Below are 22,165 nucleotides of genomic sequence, written 5' to 3'. Positions count from 1 at the left end.
ATGGTTTCACTCTTATGTGGATCCTGAGAAACTTAACAGGAACCCATGGGGGAGGGGAAGGAAAAAAAAAAAAAAAAGAGGTTAGAGTGGGAGAGAGCCAAAGCATAAGAGACTGTTGAGAACTGAGAACAAACTAAGGGTTGATGGGGGGTGGGAGGGAGGAGAGGGTGGGTGATGGGTATTGAGGAGGGCACCTTTTGGGATGAGCACTGGGTGTTGTATGGAAACCAATTTGACAATAAATTTCATATATATATAAAAAAAAAAAAATTACAAAATTAGGGGCGTCTGGGTGGCTCAGCTGGTTAAGTGTCCAACACTTGATCGCAGCTCAGGTCTTGATAACAGGGTCATGAGTTCAAGCCCTGCATTGGGCTCTGTGCTGGGTGTGAAGTGTACTTTAAAAAAAACAAAAAAAAAAAACAAAAAAAAACAAAGGTTGTTTCAAGTAAGACAGTATATCCACATTCATTCAACAATTTTTTTTTAAATTCTTGAAATGTTTTTATTTATTTTTGGGAGACAGAGAGAGACAGAGTGCCGGCAGGGGAGGAGCAGAGAAAGAAGGAGACACAGAATTTCAACCAGGCTCCAGCGTCTGAGATGTCAGCACAGAGCCTGACGCGGGGCTTGAACCCACAAACTGTGAGATCATGACCTGAGCCAAAGTCGAACACTTAACCGAATGAGCCAGCCAGGCACCCCTCATTCAACAAATATTTATTGAGCATCCACTATGTGTTAAACACCATTTTAGGCATTAGCGACACAGCAGTGAACAAAGTTGCTATGATCAAGAAGCATGGTAGTTGGGGAAACAATAAATTAAATACTCTATAACAAAACACCAGGCAGAGATAAGTGCTACCAAGGAAAACACTAGAGCAGGGGAAGAGGACACAGTGTGAAAGGAAAGGGCTCTTCTGGATAGGGTAGACTGAGGAGCCACCAGAGGACGCACTTGTATAAGGTAAAGGTGTGACCCATGTTGGATCTGGGAAAACAGGTGGTACAGAGTGACGGAGGTGGGTATGCTCACCATTCAAGGGAAAGCGAGGACAAAGTGGCTACGTCAAGAGTTGGCAGGGCAGTGAACAGGACAGTGTATGCAGAGCCTGGCAGGGCCAACAGCACACAAGGCCTTGTAAGGAGTTGGGGTTTTCACTGTCATCATGACAGGAAACTAATGTAGAGTTCTGAGCAGAGATTTGTAAAATAACCACTCCAATCACTGAGTATGTGGAGAATACTAGTGCGCTGCAAGAATGTAATCAGACCAGTTGGAAGGTTGTGGTAGAAGTTTCCAGCAAGAGTTAACTGTGGTTTGGACCAGGGTAATAATGACAGAAGTAGTGATCAGATGTGGGACATATTCAGAAAGTAATCACATGGAACCTGCTGATTGACTGGATATTAGAGAAAAAAGACCTGTGAGGACAACCCTTAAGTTTCTAGCGTGATTAAACATGAGTCATTTAAGGGCTTAAGAACATTTTGCTTGATAGGTCTGTTCATCTACCTATGTTGGGCATTTGAAGATATTGAAAAAATATATATCCTACATTTATAATTGTGACCTAAAATGTTGAAAGGAATGTAATTAACTAAACTGGAAAAAGGAGATAATTGTTTAGGAGATTTTAATCCTTTCCATTTGAGTTTATCAAACAAGAGAAAATAATTGTTCTTTATTTTTATGCAAAAATGTTCAATTTACTAATCTTGTTATCCTATTTATAAATTGGACCTCAAGGCTGAAGAACAAGTAGGTTTTAAAAACTGCAGCTGTAACTCTTAATTACAGGGAACAATCGGATGGTTACCAGAGGGGAGTTGGTCGGGGGATGTGTTGAACAGGTGATGAGGATTAAGGAGTGCATTTGTGATGAGCACAGGCTGGTGCAGGGAGGAGCTGAATCACTATACCCCTGAAACTAACAGTTCACCGTATGCTAACTATACTGGAACTAAAATAAAAAATGATAATAGATTGCAGCTGTAATAAACAGTATATTCATTTTAAATCCAAATTTCCATTAATCTTTATATGATTATGTATATAATCAAAAGCCCCTTAGACGCTAAAAATCTCAAACTGACAAGCAGAATATTTAGTGAAATGGGGAAAATGTTTGTGATTTATTAAGTGAGAAAAGGAGGCCAGCAAACAAAATACTGTTACACACACATATCTATATATAGTTATTTATAATCACAAACCTTCTTCTAAAGAGGGTATGATCAACAAATCGTAATCTGTTCTCCACACTGTGATCCATTTGAAATATTCCTTCTCTTTAAATGCAGATCCTCAGGGGTGCCTGGGTGGCTCAGTGAGTTAAACGTCTGACTTCAGCTCAGGTCATGATCTCATGGCTCATGGGTTCGAGCCCCGTGTTGAGCTCTGTGCTGACAGCTCAGAGCCTGGAGCCTGCTTTGGATTCTGTGTCTCCCTCTCTCTCTGCCCCTCCCCCGTTCATGCTCTGTATCTCTCTGTCAAAAATAAATAAACATTAAAAAAAAAAAAGAAAATGAAAAAAAAAATGTTAACAGTGTTTATTTCTAGGCCAAGGAGTTTATTTTTATTTCCACTGCATGTATCTCTGGGTTTTCCAAGTTTTCTATAACAATTACACATTTTTATAATTAGAAAAAAATTAACAGTAATTGTACTGATTGTTTTAATAACCTGGAAATTTGCTTATAATATTAAGAGAAAAAAAACTGAATATGATTATGGACACAACAATGACATAAAACATTATTTAAAAGGACTAAAGGAAATATGCCAAATGTCGACAGTTGTCTCTCAGGGGTTATGTAGATTATCCCTGGCCCCTGCCAGATTCTTTAAACTTTTCTGGTCTCTCACATTCTTAAGAACAGATTCCAGGGGCGCCTGGGTGGCGCAGTCGGTTAAGCGTCCGACTTCAGCCAGGTCACAATCTCGCGGTCCGTGAGTTCAAGCCCCGCGTCAGGCTCTGGGCTGATGGCTCAGAGCCTGGAGCCTGTTTCCGATTCTGTGTCTCCCTCTCTCTCTGCCCCTCCCCCGTTCATGCTCTGTCTCTCTCTGTCCCAAAAATAAATAAACGTTTGAAAAAAAAAAATTAAAAAAAAAAAAAAGAACAGATTCCATTTAGACTCAATGAACTTCACACTGCCAAATCAAATGGATGCTTCTCTGTCCTTACTTATCTCAAGGAATCTCTCAGCATCAATCAATTCAGCTAGCCTTCTCATCTTTGTTGAAACACTATTCTCTCTTGCCTTCCCTCTTACCTTGCTAGGTACTTCTCATTTTTCTTTGCCAGCTCAACCTCTGTCCTAAACTCCAGATTTATATACCAGCTGGTCACCTGACACATCTATTCTCTTGGATTTCTGATAGGTATCTCAAATTTACTATATCCAAAGAGAATGTGACCACAATCCTCCACTCCCCATCCTACTCTTCTCCCAGTCTTCCCATCCCAGTGAATGGTGACACCATCCAGCCTCTCAAACCTAAACCTATGAAGCAACTTTGATTCCTATCACGCTCAGTCTCCCTAACTTGCACCCTATTTTTCTACAAAGGCATCTAGAACATCATATGCTAACTGAAAAAAAGCTGACCACAAGGAAAAGGGATCCTCACAAGAGTAAAAACGTGTTAATTATGCTATGGCTATGGAAAAATCTTCAAGGCAAAAATAATTTTCTGTTAAAAATAGGAAATTTTCAACATACACTATTATTTGGAAAATAGTGTATTTATTGTATTACTTCAGTAATTTAACCATTAATCTTAATAAGAAAAATCAATATACAAGGAGAGACTGGCTGTACTACATTGAGGGAGAAAAGATGTTACTTAGAAATGAACAGAAGGTGCCACCAAGTGGGGAAAAAAGTATATACATAGTAGAGAAAAATCTAGGTAAGCCATATTTGTTTAACTTGATTTAAAGGATTTCAGGGTTCCAACACTTCAAAAAACTCTTGATAGAAGTAGAAACAGTAATTTTATACTATTATGCATAAAAGAGCCCAAATTTTCCACCATTTTACTCTCAACATTTTCCTTTGTCAAATTTTATACAGATACTAACTACTTACTTGGTTTATCTGTCACTAATTCTTTTGTTTTAATTTTTTTTAACGTTTATTTATTGTTGAGAGACAGAGAGACACAGAGCATAAGCAGGAGAGGGGTACAGAGAGGGGGAGACACAGAATCTAAAATAGGCTCCAGGTTCTGAGCTGTCAGCACAGAGCCCGACGTGGGGCTCAAACTCACAAACTGTGAGATCATGACCTGAGCAGAAGTCAGTCACCCAACCAACTGAGCCACCCAGGCACCCCAATCTGTCACTAATTCTATGCAAAAGCTAACAAGCATAAAAATGAAAATAAAGGGGCACCTGGTGCTCAGTCAGTTGAGTGTTCTACACTTGATTTCAGCTCAGGTCACGATCCCAGGGTCATGGGATCAAGCCCCATGGCTCCGTGCTGAGTGTGGAAGCTGCTTAAGATTTTCTCTGTCTCAAAATAGGAAGGAAGGAAGGAAATGAAGGAAGGATGGAAGGGAGGAAGGAAGAAGGAAGGAAATAAAGACTTTGGTGCATTACTGTATAGCTGGTGGCTATAGAGATAAAATTAAGGATAATCAAAATGGTGTAAGAGTATAATGGCATAAAAGACTATTTGTGATCTACTGAAATACTTTGAGCATTCTGTTCAGTCAGGTTAAGCTCATATAAACTCCTGAAAAAGAAATTAAAATCTCACTGCTGATTGTATAAGAGAATAGAACTTACATAAGAAAATAAACGTATTATAAGGGGCACCTGGGTGGCTCAATCGGTTGAGCATCCAACTTCAGCTCAGGTCATGATCTCACGGTTCGTGGGTTCAAGCCCTGCATTGGGCTCTGTGCTGACAGCTCAGAGCCGGGAGCCTGCTTCAAATTCTATGTCTCCCTCTCTCTCTGTCCCTCCCCTGCTCATGCTCTTCTGTCTCTCTCTCTCTCTCTCTCAAAAATGAATAAACATTAAAAAAGATTTTTTTAAGAAAATAAAAGTACTGTAACAAAGAAAAATAACAGACACTCAGTTATAGTACAGTCTACCAGCTAGCATTCATTAAATGATATAAACTCCAAGATAGCAAGGACCATCTATTTTGTTTACCACTGTAATGTGTAAATCTATCAGTGCATGATACATACTGGGATGCTTAACATTTGTTGAATAAGTGATTTGTAAGCTGAGTACGGTGCTAGGTTCTAGGCATTCAGTTTTTTATTTTCAAGGTACATGGAGCTCCACTGCCCATCCAGACATTCACATCAGCACATACACCTTTTGTTTATCTATTGGTAGACCCAACAGCCTCACTAGCTGCTGACAGTCAAAGAAATGAAGGCCTTGCGATGAGATAAAGTGAACTCTTTTTCCCACAAGATTTCTAATGTTCCCACTACATTAGGGAACAGTATGTGAACCACAGAAGTTTATTGAAGAAATTCCCTGTTTCTAGAATAAACACTTGACACTTCAGAAGGGAATCCTTCTCTAGTTGAGATTATGCAGCTACCCTACAGATTCATATACTATCACAGGCCATCTCCAGCACCAGACGTCTCAGAAAGGGGACAGAACTATAGCTCACCCCATAGGCAACATCAGGTGTTCCTCTCATTGGGAGACTTTGCGATAGTTTGTGCAGGTGACAGCTGCTCACCCTGCTGTTCAGGACCCATTTTCTTGGACTCCCTAGGCTCAAGTGAGAGGAGAGCCACATCAGGTGCAGGAGCTGCCATGACTTAACGACTTCATGCTCTACAAAAACTAACACCTCTAATAACAACAACTCCACAGGCGCAGCTTCAGGATTCCCATTCTCACAAGGGACATCCCAGATCTAAGAGCAGCAATACACAAGGAAGCTCAAACAGCTAACTCACCAGGCATTTATAATTGCTCTCATCCAGATGCAATGTACCAATCAAGGATCAATTTTGTCTAGCAGTATATAGTAGTCCCCCTCCTTGTTTGCAGGGGTTATGTTCTAAGATCCCCAGTGCATGCCTGAAACTGTGGACAGTACCAACCCTTATAAATACTATGGTTTTTCCTACATTTACACACCTGGGATAAAGATTAATTTATAAATTAGTCACAGTAAGAGACTAACAACAATAACTAATAGTAAAATAGAACTGTAATATAGTAAGTTATGTGAATATAGTTCCCTCCTCTCAAAATATTATTGTACCATTCTCACCCTTCCTCTTGTGATGTGAGATGATAAAACACTTTTCTGATGAGAGGAAGTGCAGTAAATGACGCAGGCATTGTGACATAGTGTTAGGCTACTACTGACCTTCTGACCATACATCAGGAGATCACCTGCTTCTAAACCATGGGTGACCAGGGGTGACTGAAACCATGGAAAGCAAAACCGTGGATAAGAGGGGACTCCTGTAGTTGCTACAATCAAATCTGGTTTCCAGGGAAACAAAGCTAGGCATTTAACTGAAGATCAGATTCACTTAACCCTTTTACCTACAATTCACTAAGTTCCATTGTATACTACACTAGGTAAAATGACAATGAAGTCCTATCTCCATCACCAACCTCTATCCTGACCTAAAGACTAGTGTTTAACTGTCTACCACCATTCCCACTTGGTTTTCTAATAGGCATCTCCTACTTAACATAGACAAAGTAGAATTCTTCATTACCTCTTCCAGTTCTGCTTCCCCCACCCTACCCGATCTTCCTCACCTCAGTTACCACCAGTTCAGGCCAAAAATCTTGAAGTCATCCTTGACTTTTTTCTCTCAAAATTCACTCCATCCGCAAATCCTCCATTTTACTTCAAAATATACCCCTGTGGTAGGCAGCCTCTAGGATGGCCTCCGTGACCACAACCTCTGGGTATACATACCCTTGTGTAATCCTCTATGGATAACAGAAAATATATATACTGGTCTCTGTACCCAACTCCTGGCACAAAGCTCCTGAGACTTTTGTAACTTCCTGATGATAACACTAGGAGCATCTATTGTTTTAATATTTGTCTTTTTTTTTTTTTTTAAAGATTTTATTTTTTTGGCACTTGGGTGGCTCAGTTGGTTAAGTGTCTGACTTCGGTTCAGGTCATGACCTCTCTGTGAGTTCGAGCCCTGCATCAGGCTCTCTGCTGTCAGCATAGGGCCCACTTTGGATGCTTTGTCTCCCTCTCTCTGCCCCTGCCCCTCTGCCTTGCACATGGTCTCTCTCTCAAACATAAATATTAAAAAAATATTTTTTTAAACATTTTATTTTTTAAGTAATCTCCACACCTAACATGGGGCTGGAACCCACGACCCTGAAATCAAGAATCACACATTCCACCGACTGAGCCAGCCAGGTGCCCCTTAATATCTGTCTTTGATCTGACCCTGACACAGGGCTCCCAACACTCTCATAAATTCCTGAGTAACAAGAGCAGTAGGAGCATCTCTTGTTCTAATGAGGTGACTCTAGATAGGCTTCAAGATGGTCCTGGATGAGGGCAGTCACCAGGAAGACCAAGCCATGATCAAAAGCTTGGAATTTTCAGCTTCACCCCCTAACCTCCTGACCAATCTATAGCTGGCTGCTCAGAAGCACTGGGCTTGTGAGTGGCATTAGAGGAAGAGGTAGAGGGGGCAGTCTTGTGGGACTGAAACCTTACCTGTTGTGGGATCTGACACTATCTCCAGATAGACAGTGTCAAAAATGAGTTAAACTGTAGGACACCCAGCTGCTGTCAGAGACTTTCTTGTTGTTGTCGGGGGGGGGGGGGGGGGGAATCCCTACACATTTGGTAACCAGAAGTGTCAGAAGTGAAGTGTCTGGTATGTACAGGAGACTCACAAGAGAAACACACAGCAGGGAAGAGTTTTTCCCTATTAGGGAAGAAAGAAACTGAGGTTTTTTTCCCCCACTTTCATCCACTTTCCATGAGTATGGGCTGTATTTACTGACTCATTTCTAATAAAAATAATGCAGCATTAAGTGTAGGATGTTACTTCTGAGATTAGGTTTTAAAAGACTGGCCTAATGTAACACCATGTTAACTATACTTCCAAAAAAAAAAAAAAAGGAAAAATACACACGCACACACACACACGACTGTGGCTTCCATCTCAGGTGTTCTCTTCACTTGCTCTTAAGAAGCCAGCTGCCACAAGAGATGGCCTTGTGGAGAGGCCCACATGAGTGAGCGCGGAAGCAAATCTCTGAAGTCTGTCTACAGCCACGTGAATGAATTTGGCTATGGAGGTGACTGCAGCCTCAAATGATATCTCGAGTGCAGCCTCGTGAAAGACCCTAAACCAGAGGCATCTAGTTAAGTTGCATCCAATTCCTTACCCACAGAAATCATGAGAGATACTGTTTACTGTGTTAAGCTAAATTTAAGATAATCTGTTAACACAGTAATGGATAACTGGTACAGTCCCCAAACTCACAACTCGCAGCACTAGCACGTTAGTCCAGCAATCAGCCTGCTCCAACACTGCCCCCCCTTCCTCATTCTTCATGGCAATGACACAGATGCTTTAAAAATGTAAATCACAGGGGGCTCTTGGGTGGCTCAGTCGGTTAAGTGTCTGACTTCGGCTCAGGTCACGATCACCCGGTTATGGGTTTGAGCCCTGTGTCGGGCTCTGTGTTGACAGCTCAGAGCCTAGAGCCTGCTTCGGATTCTGAGTCTCCCTTTCTCTGCTCCCTCCCCACTCATGCTTTGTCTCTCTCTCTCTCAAAAATAAAATAAAATGGTCAACAGACACACAAAAAGATGCCCGACATCATTAATCATCAGGAAAATGCAAATCAAAACCAAATGAGATATCATCTTAGAGCTGTCAGAATGGCTAGCAACAAAAAGATGAGAAATAACAAGTGTTAGCGAGGATATGGAGAAAAAGGACTCTTGTGCACTGTTGGTAGAAATAAAATTGGTACAACTACAGTGGAAAACGGTATGGAGCTTCCTCAAAAAATTAAAAATTAAATTACCATATGATCCAGTAATTCCACTACTGGATACTCACCCAACAAAAACAAAAACATTAATTGAAAAAGATATATGTACCCCTACGTTAAGTGCAGCATCATTTACAATAGCCAAGACATGAAAGCAATTCAAGTGCCCATCCAAAGATGAATGGATAAAAAAGATGTGGTGTACAAATGCAGTAGAATATTACTTGGTCATAAAAAAAGGAATGTGATCTTACCATCTGTGACAACAGATGGGACGGACCCAGAGGGTATTATGTTCAGCAAAGTAAGTCAGACTAGAAAAGACAAATACCATATGATTTCACATATAAGTAACTAAAATATACAAAACATACAAAAAACAAAACAAACAAAAAGCAGAAATGGACCCATAAATACAGAGAACAAACTGATGGTTGCCAGAGAGTATGGGGGTAGGGCGATAAGCGATATAGGTGAAGAAGAGCAGGAAAATAAGTCAAGTCAGTAAATAAACAAATGGAACAAGCATAGTAATGAATTATAACTCATTGATTATAACAGGAGTTCATACTGATACAATAAACGAGTAGACTGAAAGTTTGATGAGTAATGGGAAACTTAAATAACTTCAAAGTTCCTCTACACAAAATGCTAATTAATTGCAAAGGGAAAACTTTAGAAAGGAGAAACTTCGCAGCTATACCCTATTCAAGTGAGAAGATATCATCAGTAATAGGACTAATCAAAATAGGGTGCCACCTAATGGGACACTGCTTCTGTGAAATTTCTGCCAAAGACATAATCTGAATCTAGTCATGAGAAAACACTTGACAAACCCACACTGAAGGACTTTCTACAATATAACTGGCCTGTAGGGGCGCCTGGGTGGCTCAGTTGGTTAAGTGTCCAACTTCAGCTCAGGTCACAATCTCAGGGTTCGTAAATTCCAGCCCTGCATCGGGCTTTGTGCTGACAGCTCAGAGCCTGGAGCCTTATTCGGATTCTGTGTCTCCCTCTCTCTCTGCTCCTCCCCCACTCATGCTCTGTCTCTCTCTCTCTCCTTCAAAAATAAATAAAAACATTAAAAAAATAATAACTGGCCTGTAACTTTGAGAAGTGTGAAGGTCATGAAAATTAAGGAAAAGCAAAGGAACAAATCCAGTGTTAAAGAGACTAGAGAGAAATGAGATCCACATGAAATGCACAATTAGACCCTCTGGCTATAAAAGACATTTGTTGGCACAACTGATGAAAACTAAATGGGATCTGAAGATGATATGACTCTTAATTTCCCGACTTTGACGGGCAAATTGTGGTTACATAGGAGAATATCCTTGTTTGTAGGAATTACACACTGGAGTATTCAGGACATCCTTTGGGAACTTACTTTGAAATGATTCATATACTTCCAACTCTTCAGGAAGTTTAGGATTGTTCCCAATTAAAAAAAAATTATAAAACAGATCACATCCTACTTTACCTTCCAGTGACTTTCAAAGAAATTTAGGGAAAAAAAGCCAAAAAAGCATGGCTTACCACATCTACATGATCCAGGCCCTAGCTATTTCTCCTAGTTACCTAAAATCTTCCCTGCAGTCATTCCATTCCAGCCAAACTGGCCACACTGCTGTTCTTTGAATACATGAAAATATATCTCAACAGACAGGCTTTTGCACTGTGGTTTCTACTGCCTGGAGCTCTTTGTCCCCTTCCCTGGTTTGCTCCCTCCCCTCTTCAAATGTCATTTCCTCAAGGAAGCCTTTTCTAACTTCCAGAGAAGACAGCATTCCATTACTCTTTATCCTTTTATGAATGCCAACTTCATATTATCTTTCTTGCATTTACCATTACCTAAAATATAGAAACATTTGTTCTTCTGTCTCCATTTAATGAGAGCAAGAACTCTCATTATTTACTATTGTATTCCCAGTGTCTATAACAGTTCTAGGCATCTGGTAGGCATGCAATAGTTATTTGAAGGTCGCCTGGGTGGCTCCGTTGGTTGAGTATCCAAATGCAGCTCAGGTCATGACCTCACGGTTTGTAAGTTCAAGCCTCGGGTCGGGCTCTGTGCTGACAGCTCAGAGCGTGGAGCCTGATTTGGAGTCTGTGTCTCCCATTCTTTCTGCCTCTCCCCTGCTCACTCTCTCTCTCTCTCTCTCCCTCTCTCAAAAATAAGTAAACATTAAAAACCAAACAAACAAAAATAGTTATTTGAATAACAATGATAAACTGTTTGCTATTCGCTACTTTGTATATAATACCTGTCTCTCTAATTAAAACTGAATCGAGGCACCTGGGAGGCTCAGTCAGTTAGGCTCCAACTTTGGCTCAGGTCATGATCTCATGGTTGGTGAGAGCCCACATTGGGCTCTCTGCTGTCAGCATAGAGCCTGCTTCAGATCCTCTGTCCCCCTCTCTTTCTGCCCCTCCCCTGCTTGCGCTATTTCTCTTTCAAAAATAAACAAACATTAAAAATTAAAAAAAAAAAAATCAATCAACCCAACTACAAATTTACTCATGGATCAAATCAAAAGTAAGACTCCACAAATTTAGAATTCCACAATGTATTACACTTAGCAAAGAGGGGGTCTTCTTGAGAAACAAACAGCTAAACTTGTCCGACAACACTTCTCCCTACATCATAAGCCTTTAAGCTTCCCTTATAAACAAGGGTCATCAAAGGTACTCAGCCATTAGGAGGCTGCTCTCCACAAAGAAATTCAGCTTTATATCCTCAATTGTCCTCAGGCACCTGCTGCAATGATGTTATCTTCTACAGCTTTCTACCTCTTTTTCATGTGATCTCAGATCATATAAAAGAACTTGCTTGGCAGAATAGTACTTTTATCTTTTCATAGTTTTTACCACGTTATCATTTCAAATATGTTTCATCACATAATTTAAATCAGTTCCCTCCCGCACCTCCCCTCACATTCTCCCAAAATATAGACCATGAGCGCTGAGTAAAGATGAGTGCTTTGAAGGAAATAGATCTCAATCTATCTGAAATCTGAAAGAGATAGCCCACAGGTCTTCTGCATCCTCCTAAGACCAATTCCACCCCGAAACAATCAACCAAACAAATAACCTGGACACCTTACCTCCTAAAGCCAAATTCCACTTTTGAGTCCTGGGTCTCAAATAGTGCCCCTAACATATAAAATGCCCCTCAGTGAAAGTAGACAGCTCTCGATCTAAAATCACAGTCCCTTGGATCTTAAAAGAATGATACGCTGGGGCTCCTGGGTGGCGCAGTCGGTTAAGCGTCCGACTTCAGCCAGGTCACGATCTCGCGGTCCGTGAGTTCGAGCCCCGCGTCGGGCTCTGGGCTGATGGCCCAGAGCCGGGAGCCTGTTTCCGATTCTGTGTCTCCCTCTCTCTCTGCCCCTCCCCCGTTCATGCTCTGTCTCTCTCTGTCCCAAAAATAAATAAAAAACGTTGAAAAAAAAAATAAATAAAAGAATGATACGCTATGGTAACATGTAATATCACTGCTGCTTTCTCACAATCAGAGGCAATGAGTATAAAGACAATTCATTACAAGCATACCTTGGAGATATTGCAGGCTTGGTTCCAAACTAACACAATAAAGTAAATATTGCAATAAAACAAGTCAAACGAATTTTTGTTTTCCAGTGCATATAAAAGTTATGTTTATACTACACTATAGTCTATTAAGTGTACAACAGCAGTATATCTAAAAAAAACCCACAACATATGCCTTGATTAAAAAATACTTTATTGCTTGCTGAAAATACTAACCACCATCTGAGCTTTTAGGGAGTTTTTAATTTTTTGGCTCATGGAGGGTTCTTGCCTTGAAGTTGATGGCTGCTGACTGACCAGAGTGGTGGGGTGACAGTGGCGATTTCTTAAAATAAGACAACAATGAAGTTTATCACACTGATCCACTCTTCCTTCTCATTAAGGATTTCTCTGTAGCCATGTAATGCTATTTGATAGCCTTTACCCACAGTAAAACTTCTTTCAAAATTGGAGTCAATCCTCTCAAGCCTGCCACTACCGTATCAACTAAGTTTATGTTATATTCTTTTTTTTTTTTTTTAATTTTTTTTAACGTTTATTTATTTTTGAGACAGAGAGAGACAGAGCATGAACGGGGGAGGGTCAGAGAGAGGGAGACACAGAATCTGAAACAGGCTCCAGGCTCTGAGCCATCTGCCCGGAGCCCGACGCGGGGCTCGAACTCACGGTCCGCGAGATCATGACCTGAGCTGAAGTCGGCCGCTCAACCGACTGAGCCACCCAGGCGCCCCAGTTTATGTTATATTCTAAATCCTTTGTCATTTCGACAATCTTCACAGCATCTCTGCCAGTAGATTCTAGATCAACGAACCACTTTCTTTGCTCATCCATGAGAAGGAACTCCTCCTCCATTCAAGTTTGATCATAAAACTGCAACAATTCAGTCACGTCTTCAGGCTCCACTTCTCGTTCTCTTGCAATTTCTATATTTACTTCCATAATTACTTTATCCACTGAAGTGATAAACCCCTCAAAATCATCCATGATCAATGGGTTGGAATCAACTTCTTCTAAACTCCTGTTAATGACGGTATTTTGACCTCTTCCCATGAAATCACAAATGTTTTTAATGGCATCTAGAATGATTGAATCCTTTTGAGAGGATTTTCCATTTACTTTGCCCAGATCCAGCAGAGGCAGCTATAGCCTTATGCAAGGTCTCTCTTAAATAATACTTGAAAATCATGGGGTGCCTGGGTGGCGCAGTTGGTTGAGCGTCCGACTTCAGCTCAGGTCACGATCTTGCAGTCCGTGAGTTCGAGCCCCGCGTCGGGCTCTGGGCTGATGGCTCAGAGCCTGGAGCCTGCTTCCGATTCTGTGTCTCCTTCTCTCTCTGCCCCTCCCCCATTCATGCTCTGTCTCTCTCTGTCTCAAAAATAAATAAACGTTAAAAAAAAAAAAGAAAAAGAAAATCAAAATTACTCCTTCATCTGTGGGCTAAAGATATTGTGTTAGCAGGTATGAAACATGAATCTCACTGTACATCTCCATCAGAGCTGCTGGGTAACCAGGTGCATTGACAATGAACACTAATATTTTGAAAGGAATCTTTTTTTCTGAGCAGTAGGTCCCAACAGCAGGCTTAAAATATCCAGTAAGCCATGCTGTAAACAGATGTGTGGTCACTCAGGCTTTGTTGTTCCATTGGTAGAGCATAAGATTTGGCATAATTCTTAAGGGCCATGGGATTTTCTGAACAGTGAATGAATATAGGCCTCAACTGAAAATCACTGGCTGCATTAGCCCCTAACAAGAGAGTCAGCCTGTCCTTTGAAGCTCTGAAGCCAGGCACAGACTTTTCTCTAGCTATGAAAGTCCTAGATGGCATCTTCTTCCAATAGAGTGCTGTTTCGTCTACATTGAAAATCTGTTGTTTAGTGTAGCCACCTTCACTAATTATCTTCGCTAGATCTTCTGAATAACTTGCTGCAACTTTCATATCAGCACTTGCTGCTTTACCTTGCACTCTTATGTTATGGAAACAGTGTCTTTCCTTAAACTTTATGAACCAAACTCTGCTAGCTTCACTTTTCTTTTGCAGCTTCCTCACCTCTCAGCCTTCACAGAATTGAAGAGGTAGGGATTTGCTCTAGACTAAGCTTTGGCTTAGGAAATGCTGTGGTTGGTTTGATCTTCTGTCCAGAACACAAAAACTTTCTCCGTATCAGCAATAAGGCTGTTTCACTTTCTCATCATTCTTGTGTTCACTGGAGTAGCACTTTTAACTTCCTTCAAGAACTTTTCTTTTGCATTCACAACGTGGCTAACTGACACAAGAGGCCTAGCATTCAGCCTATCTTGGCTTTCAACATGCCTTCCTCACTAAGCTTTATCACTTTTAGCTTTTGATTTAAAGTGACAGATGTGTGCTCACTTCAGCAGCACATGTAATAAAGTGACAGATGTGCAACTCCTCCTTTCTCTTGAACACTCAAAGGCCTTTGAAAGGTTATTGATTGGCCTAATTTCAATATTGTGTTTCAGGGAACAGGGAGGCCTGGGGAGAGGAAGACAGGGGAATGGCCAGCTGGTGGAGCAGTCTGAACGTAACATTTATTAAGTTCACCATCTTATATAGGTGTGGTTCATGGCACCCCAAAAGAATTACAACAATAAGCTCAAAGATCACTTGATTACGGGTCACCATAACAAACATACAACAATGAAAAGTTTGAAATATTGTGAGAATTACCAAAATGTGATACACAGACACAATGTGAGCATATAGTGTTGGAAAAATGGCGCCGACAGACTTGTTCATGGCAGGGTTTGCCTCAAACCTTCAATTTGTAAAAAACTTCTCTGATTTGTGCAGCACAGTAAAGCAAAGCATAATGAAACTAGGTATGTCTGCATCGTGGCCTTCAAACTACATCACTGATATAGGTCAATGCTCCTAATTTGTCCAAGTAGTAGAAGCTGAGAACTAGTTGTAGGTGAAATGTGATATATGTGCTTAATTCACAATATATATATTTTTAAAATTTACTTAAATTCAAGTTAGTTAACAACACAGTGCAGTACTGGTTTCAGTAGTTCACAATATACTCTTAAAAACCCGTTCTGTTCAATCAAGTAGCCTATTTAATTTAAATAAAATAAAAACTTTAATTCGGTCACATTAGCTAAATTTCACAGTGTCCTGGGCCAGATGTGACTAGTGGCTACCTTATTGGACAACACAAACATATAATATTTCTATGATCATGAAAAGTTCTACTGGATAGTGCCGTATTTAGAGTGACAAATATTTTAAACTAACATTTAAAAAACAAGAAATCTCACCATTGAAATACACATTTCCACTTTCTCTTGAAAAATCCTATCTAGAAACTGTTGACCAAACTCTCAGCTGATGGAACCAGGGAGTGATGAATAGCACTGCTGCCCTCTTTGATGGGATGTGTGCTTTTCAGTCCTTTACAGTCCCCACTACACCCTACTGTCTCACACTGTATTTCATTAACTTACGTTATATGCCTGGATTTCTAATCGAGTCTTTATGAGCACCCCTGAGATTATTCCAGTTCCTACACAACAGAGCCTCAAGCAGTTTCTGATGATCAAGTTCAATTAAATAAAATGTCACAGGTAACCTAATACACTTATTTCTAGTTTTCTGGTGAAATTTTCTAGACAAACTATAACAGATACCTAGAATTTAATTATGTATCAAACAAGTGGTATTATTTTAGCAATCTATGAAACAGGAGTACTCTGCTTTGAAATATTTTACACAAAATTTGATAATCCACGTAAGACCATTTAGAATTTCATTTCAAAACAGATATATTATAAAATTACTTTTTAGAGACCTAAGGAATTTGAGGGCTCTCATTTTACAGATGAAAAAACTAAGCCCCAGAGAGGTTAAGGAACTTGCTTAAAGTCCAATTGCCAAATATTCAGAGTCAGAATTCGTTTTGCTTTTCCCTTCACCCATAGCCACGTGATAATGTGGCATACTGTTTTTCCCCAAAGACAGCCACACCATCATATACGCCAACGTGTAATGTGATGTTGACATGCCTCCATTAAGACACAGGGTTTATGTTCTCTTTCTTAAGCTTGGGCAGAGTTTTCAAATTGCCTCAACCAACGGAATGCAGAAACAATACAGGATAATTTCCAAGACTAAGTCAGTTAAGGCCACATGGCTTTCTGCCTGGTGCTTTCTCTTAGAGCACTTGCCTGAAGCAGTGCAGGCCACCGGAGGGTGTACCAGCCCAAAGCCCCAGCTGTGCTCCCTGGTGACATCCAGCACCCGCTGCCAGATACTGAATGAACAAGTCTTCAGATGATTCTGGTATCCAGCCTTTGAGTCTTCGACCTGACATTCTAGAGCCAAGATAAGCTAGTCTATGACTTGCCTAAACTCCTGACCCATAAGAACTGAGAAATAAATGCTTGTTGTTTTAAGACCCTAAGTTTTAGGGTTATTTGTTACACAGTCACCGTAACTAGGACAGACGCTTTCAGATCACTGACTGTTTTACAAACAGATATTCAATAAATATTTGTGTAATGAAACAAATATTGCCAAGCCAAATAAAATAACATGTTGACTTAGCTTACCATTCAGGGGGGACCATGCTTCCATCCACATCCCAAAACGTGTTCTTGCCATTCATTTCAGTTGTATATATAACCCATCGGTGACGACCTGGGTGGAAAGATCAACATTTATAAAGATGTGAGGAAATAAACACAACCTTAAAAAAAAAAAAAAAAAAAAAAAAAAGTATAATTCTATATCAAAGAAGACTTTTTTTTTTTTTAAATAAGAGACTTTTATGTGCTTTCACATAAAAGAAACATTAAAGGAATAGCACCCCGGGTATATCAGTGAGGACAAGCCTCAGGAAGTGTATCGCAAGCTTTCATCAATACCCCAGAAGCTGCCAGAGCAAAATCCCTACACTGGGACTCAGCCTCACTCTATGGGTGGGACTCAGGCATTTCCCACAGTGGAGAACTCTTGCTTCTCCCCCTGTACCGCTGCCAAGGGAGTAGAGGAGAAAGTAAAGGAGTGTGTTTCCAACTGTTAAGGGTATTCAGGAAATAAAGTGTTCTTCCTGAGACTGGGGCAGGAGAAATGTATTCACAGCAATCATACTTGAATTATATGTTTCCATATAAATATTTCTAAATGACCACCAGAGATCCTCTTGGAAACTGGTGATCACACATAATAGGCAAACATTATAAATGATGGTTAGATAAATAGGATAGCTCCTGTCATCAAAACAGTATGGCTGCATTTTTTTATTTAACAAATTTCTGTGAAATAGTTGGGGATCTAACTACAATTTACACAACTGTTTCTTGGAGCACCTTGTTGGTTCAGTCAGTTAAGAGTCTGACTCTTAATTTTGGCTCAGGTCATGATTTCATGGTTAGTAAGTTCAAGCCTCACACTGGGCTCTGCACTGACAGCATGGAGCCTGCTTGGGATTCTGTCTCCCTCTCTCTGCCTCTCTCCTGTTTGCTATCTCTCTCTCAAAATAAATTTCAAAAATAAACTTTAAATAAATAAATAAATAAATAAATAAATAAATAAATAAATAAATATTTCTATTGGGTCCTTAAGTTGAGCATCAACCTGGATTCTAATCAATACTCTGTCACTTATTACTAATGAGGTTTAGGCAAATTTTATGAGCCTCAGTTTCTTCACCTATTAAAAGTAGATGAATACAGGGCAGTTGGCTGGCTCAGTCAGTACAGCATGAGACTCTTGAACTCAGGGTTGTGAGTTTCAGCCCCATGATGGGCAAAGAGCTTACCTTAAAAAAAAAAAAAAAGTGGGAGGGTGCTGCCTGGCTGGCTGAGTTGGTGGAGCATGGGACTCTTGATCTCAGGGTTTTAAGTTCAAGATCCTCACTGGATGTAGAGGTTATTGAAAAATAAAATCTTTAGGAGCAACCGGGTGGCTCAGTTGCTTAAGCGTCCAACTCTTGGTTTCAGCTCAAGTCATGATCTCATGGTTCACAGGTTTGAGCCCTGAGTCCAGCTCTGTGCTGACAGGGCACAGCCTGCTTGGGATTCTCTCTCTCCCTCTCTCTCTCTGCCTGCCCATCCCCTGCTTGAATAAATAAAAAAACATTAAAAAAATCTTTAAGAAAATATTTTTTAAAAAAATCTTAAAAAACAAAAGTAGATGATTATACTTACATCTTAAGGTTGCTATGAAAATTAAATATCACACAGACACCTAGTTTAGCATTGGTCAAAAAAGCGCATATATTAATTCCTTCCACCCCTCCCTTATTGCCCCTAACCCCACAAATAGAAAATACTGAATTCATCCCTATAATGGGTTTTAAGGCAATGAACAAAAAGCAATCTGCATTTACTTTACAGAATTTTCCTGGGTAAATACATAATCAACAAACATCAAGGAATGCTATTTAAATATGACCTTCTCGGGGCGCCTGGGTGGCGCAGTCGGTTAAGCGTCCGACTTCAGCCAGGTCACGATCTCGCGGTCCGTGAGTTTGAGCCCCGCGTCAGGCTCTGGGCTGATGGCTCAGAGCCTGGAGCCTGTTTCCGATTCTGTGTCTCCCTCTCTCTCTGCCCCTCCCCCGTTCATGCTCTGTCTCTCTCTGTCCCAAAAATAAAAATAAAAAAAACGTTGAAAAAAAAAAAAAATTTAAATATGACCTTCTCAGGGCGCCTGGGTGGCTCAGTCAGTTAAGTGTCCAACTTCAGCTCAGGTCATGATCTCACAGTTTGTCAGTTCAAGCCCCCAATCTGGCTCTCTGCTGTCAGCGCAGAGCCCACTTCTATCCCTCTCTCTGCCCCTTTCCAGATCATGCTTGTGCACATGCTCTCTCTCTCAAAAATAAATAAACATTTAAAAAAGATAAAAATAGGGGCGCCTGGGTGGCTCAGTTGGTTAGGTGTCCGACTTTGGCTCAGGTCATGGTCTCACGGCTCATGAGTTCAGACCCCGTGTCAGGCTCTATACTGACAGCTCAGAGCCTGGAACCTGCTTCAGATTCTGGGTCTCCCTCTCTCTGCCCCTCCCCACTCATGCTCTGTCTCTCTCTCAAAAATAAATAAACATGAAAAAAAAAGTCTTGTTAAAAAAGATCAAAATAAATGTGACCTTATCTATTAAAGGAAATACAGATTTCAAGTGCAACTAAGAGCCTCTGGAGCCCATGCCTTTGAGGGCGCTCCTCTGGCATGCCTGAGCCTTTCCCGGCAACCACTAGGTTGCTTCTACACCATCCTGGAGCCTTCTCCCAAGCCCTGGATCAAATGGAAACAACAGAGCTTTCTGCAGAAAAAAATAAAATTTCAAGATTTGCTTCTTCCATTAGAGAAATCAATTTTGAGAATAAGTAACTAATAGTAAAGTGTAATCCAACGAGGCAGGGGAATGGGAATGTGAAGGCACATGGAGAAACCTTGGAAAAGATTTCACAGTTAGGCCATGATAACAGAGAAGAGCCTTAACAATCTCACAGTATATACATCAAAATTTTATTTTATTTTTTTTTTTTTAATTTTTTTTTTTTTCAACGTTTATTTATTTTTGGGACAGAGAGAGAGCATGAACGGGCGAGGGGCAGAGAGAGAGGGAGACACAGAATCGGAAACAGGCTCCAGGCTCTGAGCCATCAGCCCAGAGCCCGACGCGGGGCTCGAACTCACGGACCGTGAGATCGTGACCTGGTTGAAGTCGGACGCTTAACCGACTGCGCCACCCAGGCGCCCCTATACATCAAAATTTTAAATGTGCATACTTAGACTCAGCAATTCCACCCCTAGGAATTTATTCTTGGAATATTTAAACAATGAATGTGGATGTAGTTACCAGCAAGTCACTGCAGCATTGTTTCTAATAGCAAAAGGTTGAAGGCAATCAATCTAAATGTCTATCAATAGTGAAGTGTTTGAAAAAATAATGATTCTTCCATACAGTTGAGAATTGTGTTGCTATTAAAATGAATGTTGCTGGGTGCCTGGGTGGCTCAGTCGGTTGAGCACTGAACTTTGGCTCAGGTCATGATCTCACAGTCTGTGAGTTCAAGCCCAGCGTCGGGCTTTGCCCTGACAGTGAGGAGCCTGTTTGGAACTCTCTGTCCCAATCTCTCTCCACCCCTCCCCTACTCACTCTCTCTCTCTCAAACAAAAACCAACATTAAAAAAAAAAAAAAAAAAAAAAAAATGCTAAATTTTTTTTAAATGAAAAAAACACAAACAAATATCCAAAGAATGCTGTATATATATCCAACTTAGTAATATGGAGAAACGGGCCATTATTTTTAAGTAAAAATATTTGTTTACACACAACATACATAATCCCATGAAATTAAAAAGAAAGTGTATGCTGGTTTATACACTCATTAAAGAAGCTCCTAGTATATTATAGGAATTTCTATATTACAGAAAACAGAGTCAAATCCAGGCTCAATCTCACTCCCATTATTTATATCAAAAAGTATTGTACTCACCAAAAAACTGCTTGTTGTCCTCATAGTATTTGTTTCCATATTTGTCTTCCCCCACTAATGTACCAACCCTCACATCGTTTGCCCTGTTAATATCAAAAGAAAACAAGTTTTAGAATGATTCTTTGTTCAAAACACAAAATACAGTGAGTATAACAACTTTCAGTCAGTCAAGGCTGCTGCACCAACGAGAAAAATGAAGAAATCTGGGGATGGTCACTAGTTGTTCACTTCTAGCCTTCATCTCCAGGATTAAGCCACCCACTGTTGAAGAATCAAGCTTTCAGGTAGGAGCTCTAGAATCCCTACTCATGTGGCCCCCAGCACCACGTAGACAGGTAAGATCAGAAAAGACAGATCGACTCAACCGATATGCTTAAATTACACTAAATATACAGACGCAGTATCTTCAAGTTACAAGACTACTTTTATCTATTATCCCTACTAGACCTTGAGGACTGGAGTTAGCAAAAACCCTCAGGAAATCAGGAGGCCAAAGTACTTCATCTGAAAATGATTCGAATGTCTCCAGGCTTTCATTCGACTGTGGGTCTCCGATTCGGTGTCCGCGAACAATGTTGCTCCCCCAATTCAAAGAATGTGAGGACTAGCAGAGACCATTATGATCTTACTGCACAGAGGAAACTGAAGGCCAGTGAAGGGAAAAACTTTCCCAAGGTCACACTGTGAATACTGGACAAAGCTCACTCCTCTCCAGGAAGCCGGCCGGGCAGCCCACACGCCCTCTACTCTTACAGCTCGGTCTCTAAACCTGGTTTTGATCTTGTCTCAAGGAGACAGCTCCCCCCCGCCCCGCACCACACACACACTTCGTCTTGGGGAAGCCGGGTAGAGATTGGGTGGATTGTCCTTGACAAAAATTGCGAATTCTCCAAGGGGACCCAAGCCCAGGACTCTTTCCAAGAAACCAGCTAACTCAAGTCCAGTCCCGGAGGCCAAGAGCATGGCTCTGGCCACCCACCTGAAGAAAACTCGTAGATAGCCGCGGAGGCCACCGTGGCCGCTGAGCTGCTGCAGCCCGCGTTTCAGGACCTGCAGGAACTCCATCTTGTCCCGTAGGACCAGCCCCCCCCGGGTGCTACGCTCAAAGTGCACCGGGAGGAAGCGAACACTGCAGCACTGTGCCGACCACAA

General features: G+C 40.9%; 1 protein-coding gene across 2 annotated transcripts in view; it reads right to left on the bottom strand.

Annotated features, from left to right (window-relative positions):
- Positions 1 to 22,165, bottom strand: part of NDUFA12 (NADH:ubiquinone oxidoreductase subunit A12) — a 31,612-nt gene extending 9,447 nt beyond the window's left edge. The window contains exons 1-4 of one of the 2 annotated variants that reach the window (XM_086712626.1): positions 21,993 to 22,165; positions 21,014 to 21,096; positions 17,124 to 17,211; positions 13,962 to 15,045 (exon numbers count right to left, since the gene is read on the bottom strand). In XM_086712626.1, the coding sequence (XP_086568752.1) occupies positions 14,919 to 15,045; positions 17,124 to 17,211; positions 21,014 to 21,096; positions 21,993 to 22,078 (384 nt within the window). In that variant the 5' untranslated portion in view covers positions 22,079 to 22,165 and the 3' untranslated portion in view covers positions 13,962 to 14,918. Of the gene's footprint in view, positions 1 to 13,961; positions 15,046 to 17,123; positions 17,212 to 21,013; positions 21,097 to 21,992 lie in introns of those variants that run through there. The other variant, XM_025926743.2, reaches the window with a different exon arrangement.

This window comes from Puma concolor, chromosome B4 (assembly GCF_028749965.1).
Source record: "Puma concolor isolate L17-30 chromosome B4, mPumCon1.1.hap2, whole genome shotgun sequence".
Taxonomy (NCBI): Eukaryota; Metazoa; Chordata; class Mammalia; order Carnivora; family Felidae; genus Puma; species Puma concolor.
This window is presented reverse-complemented; position numbering and strand designations above follow the sequence as displayed.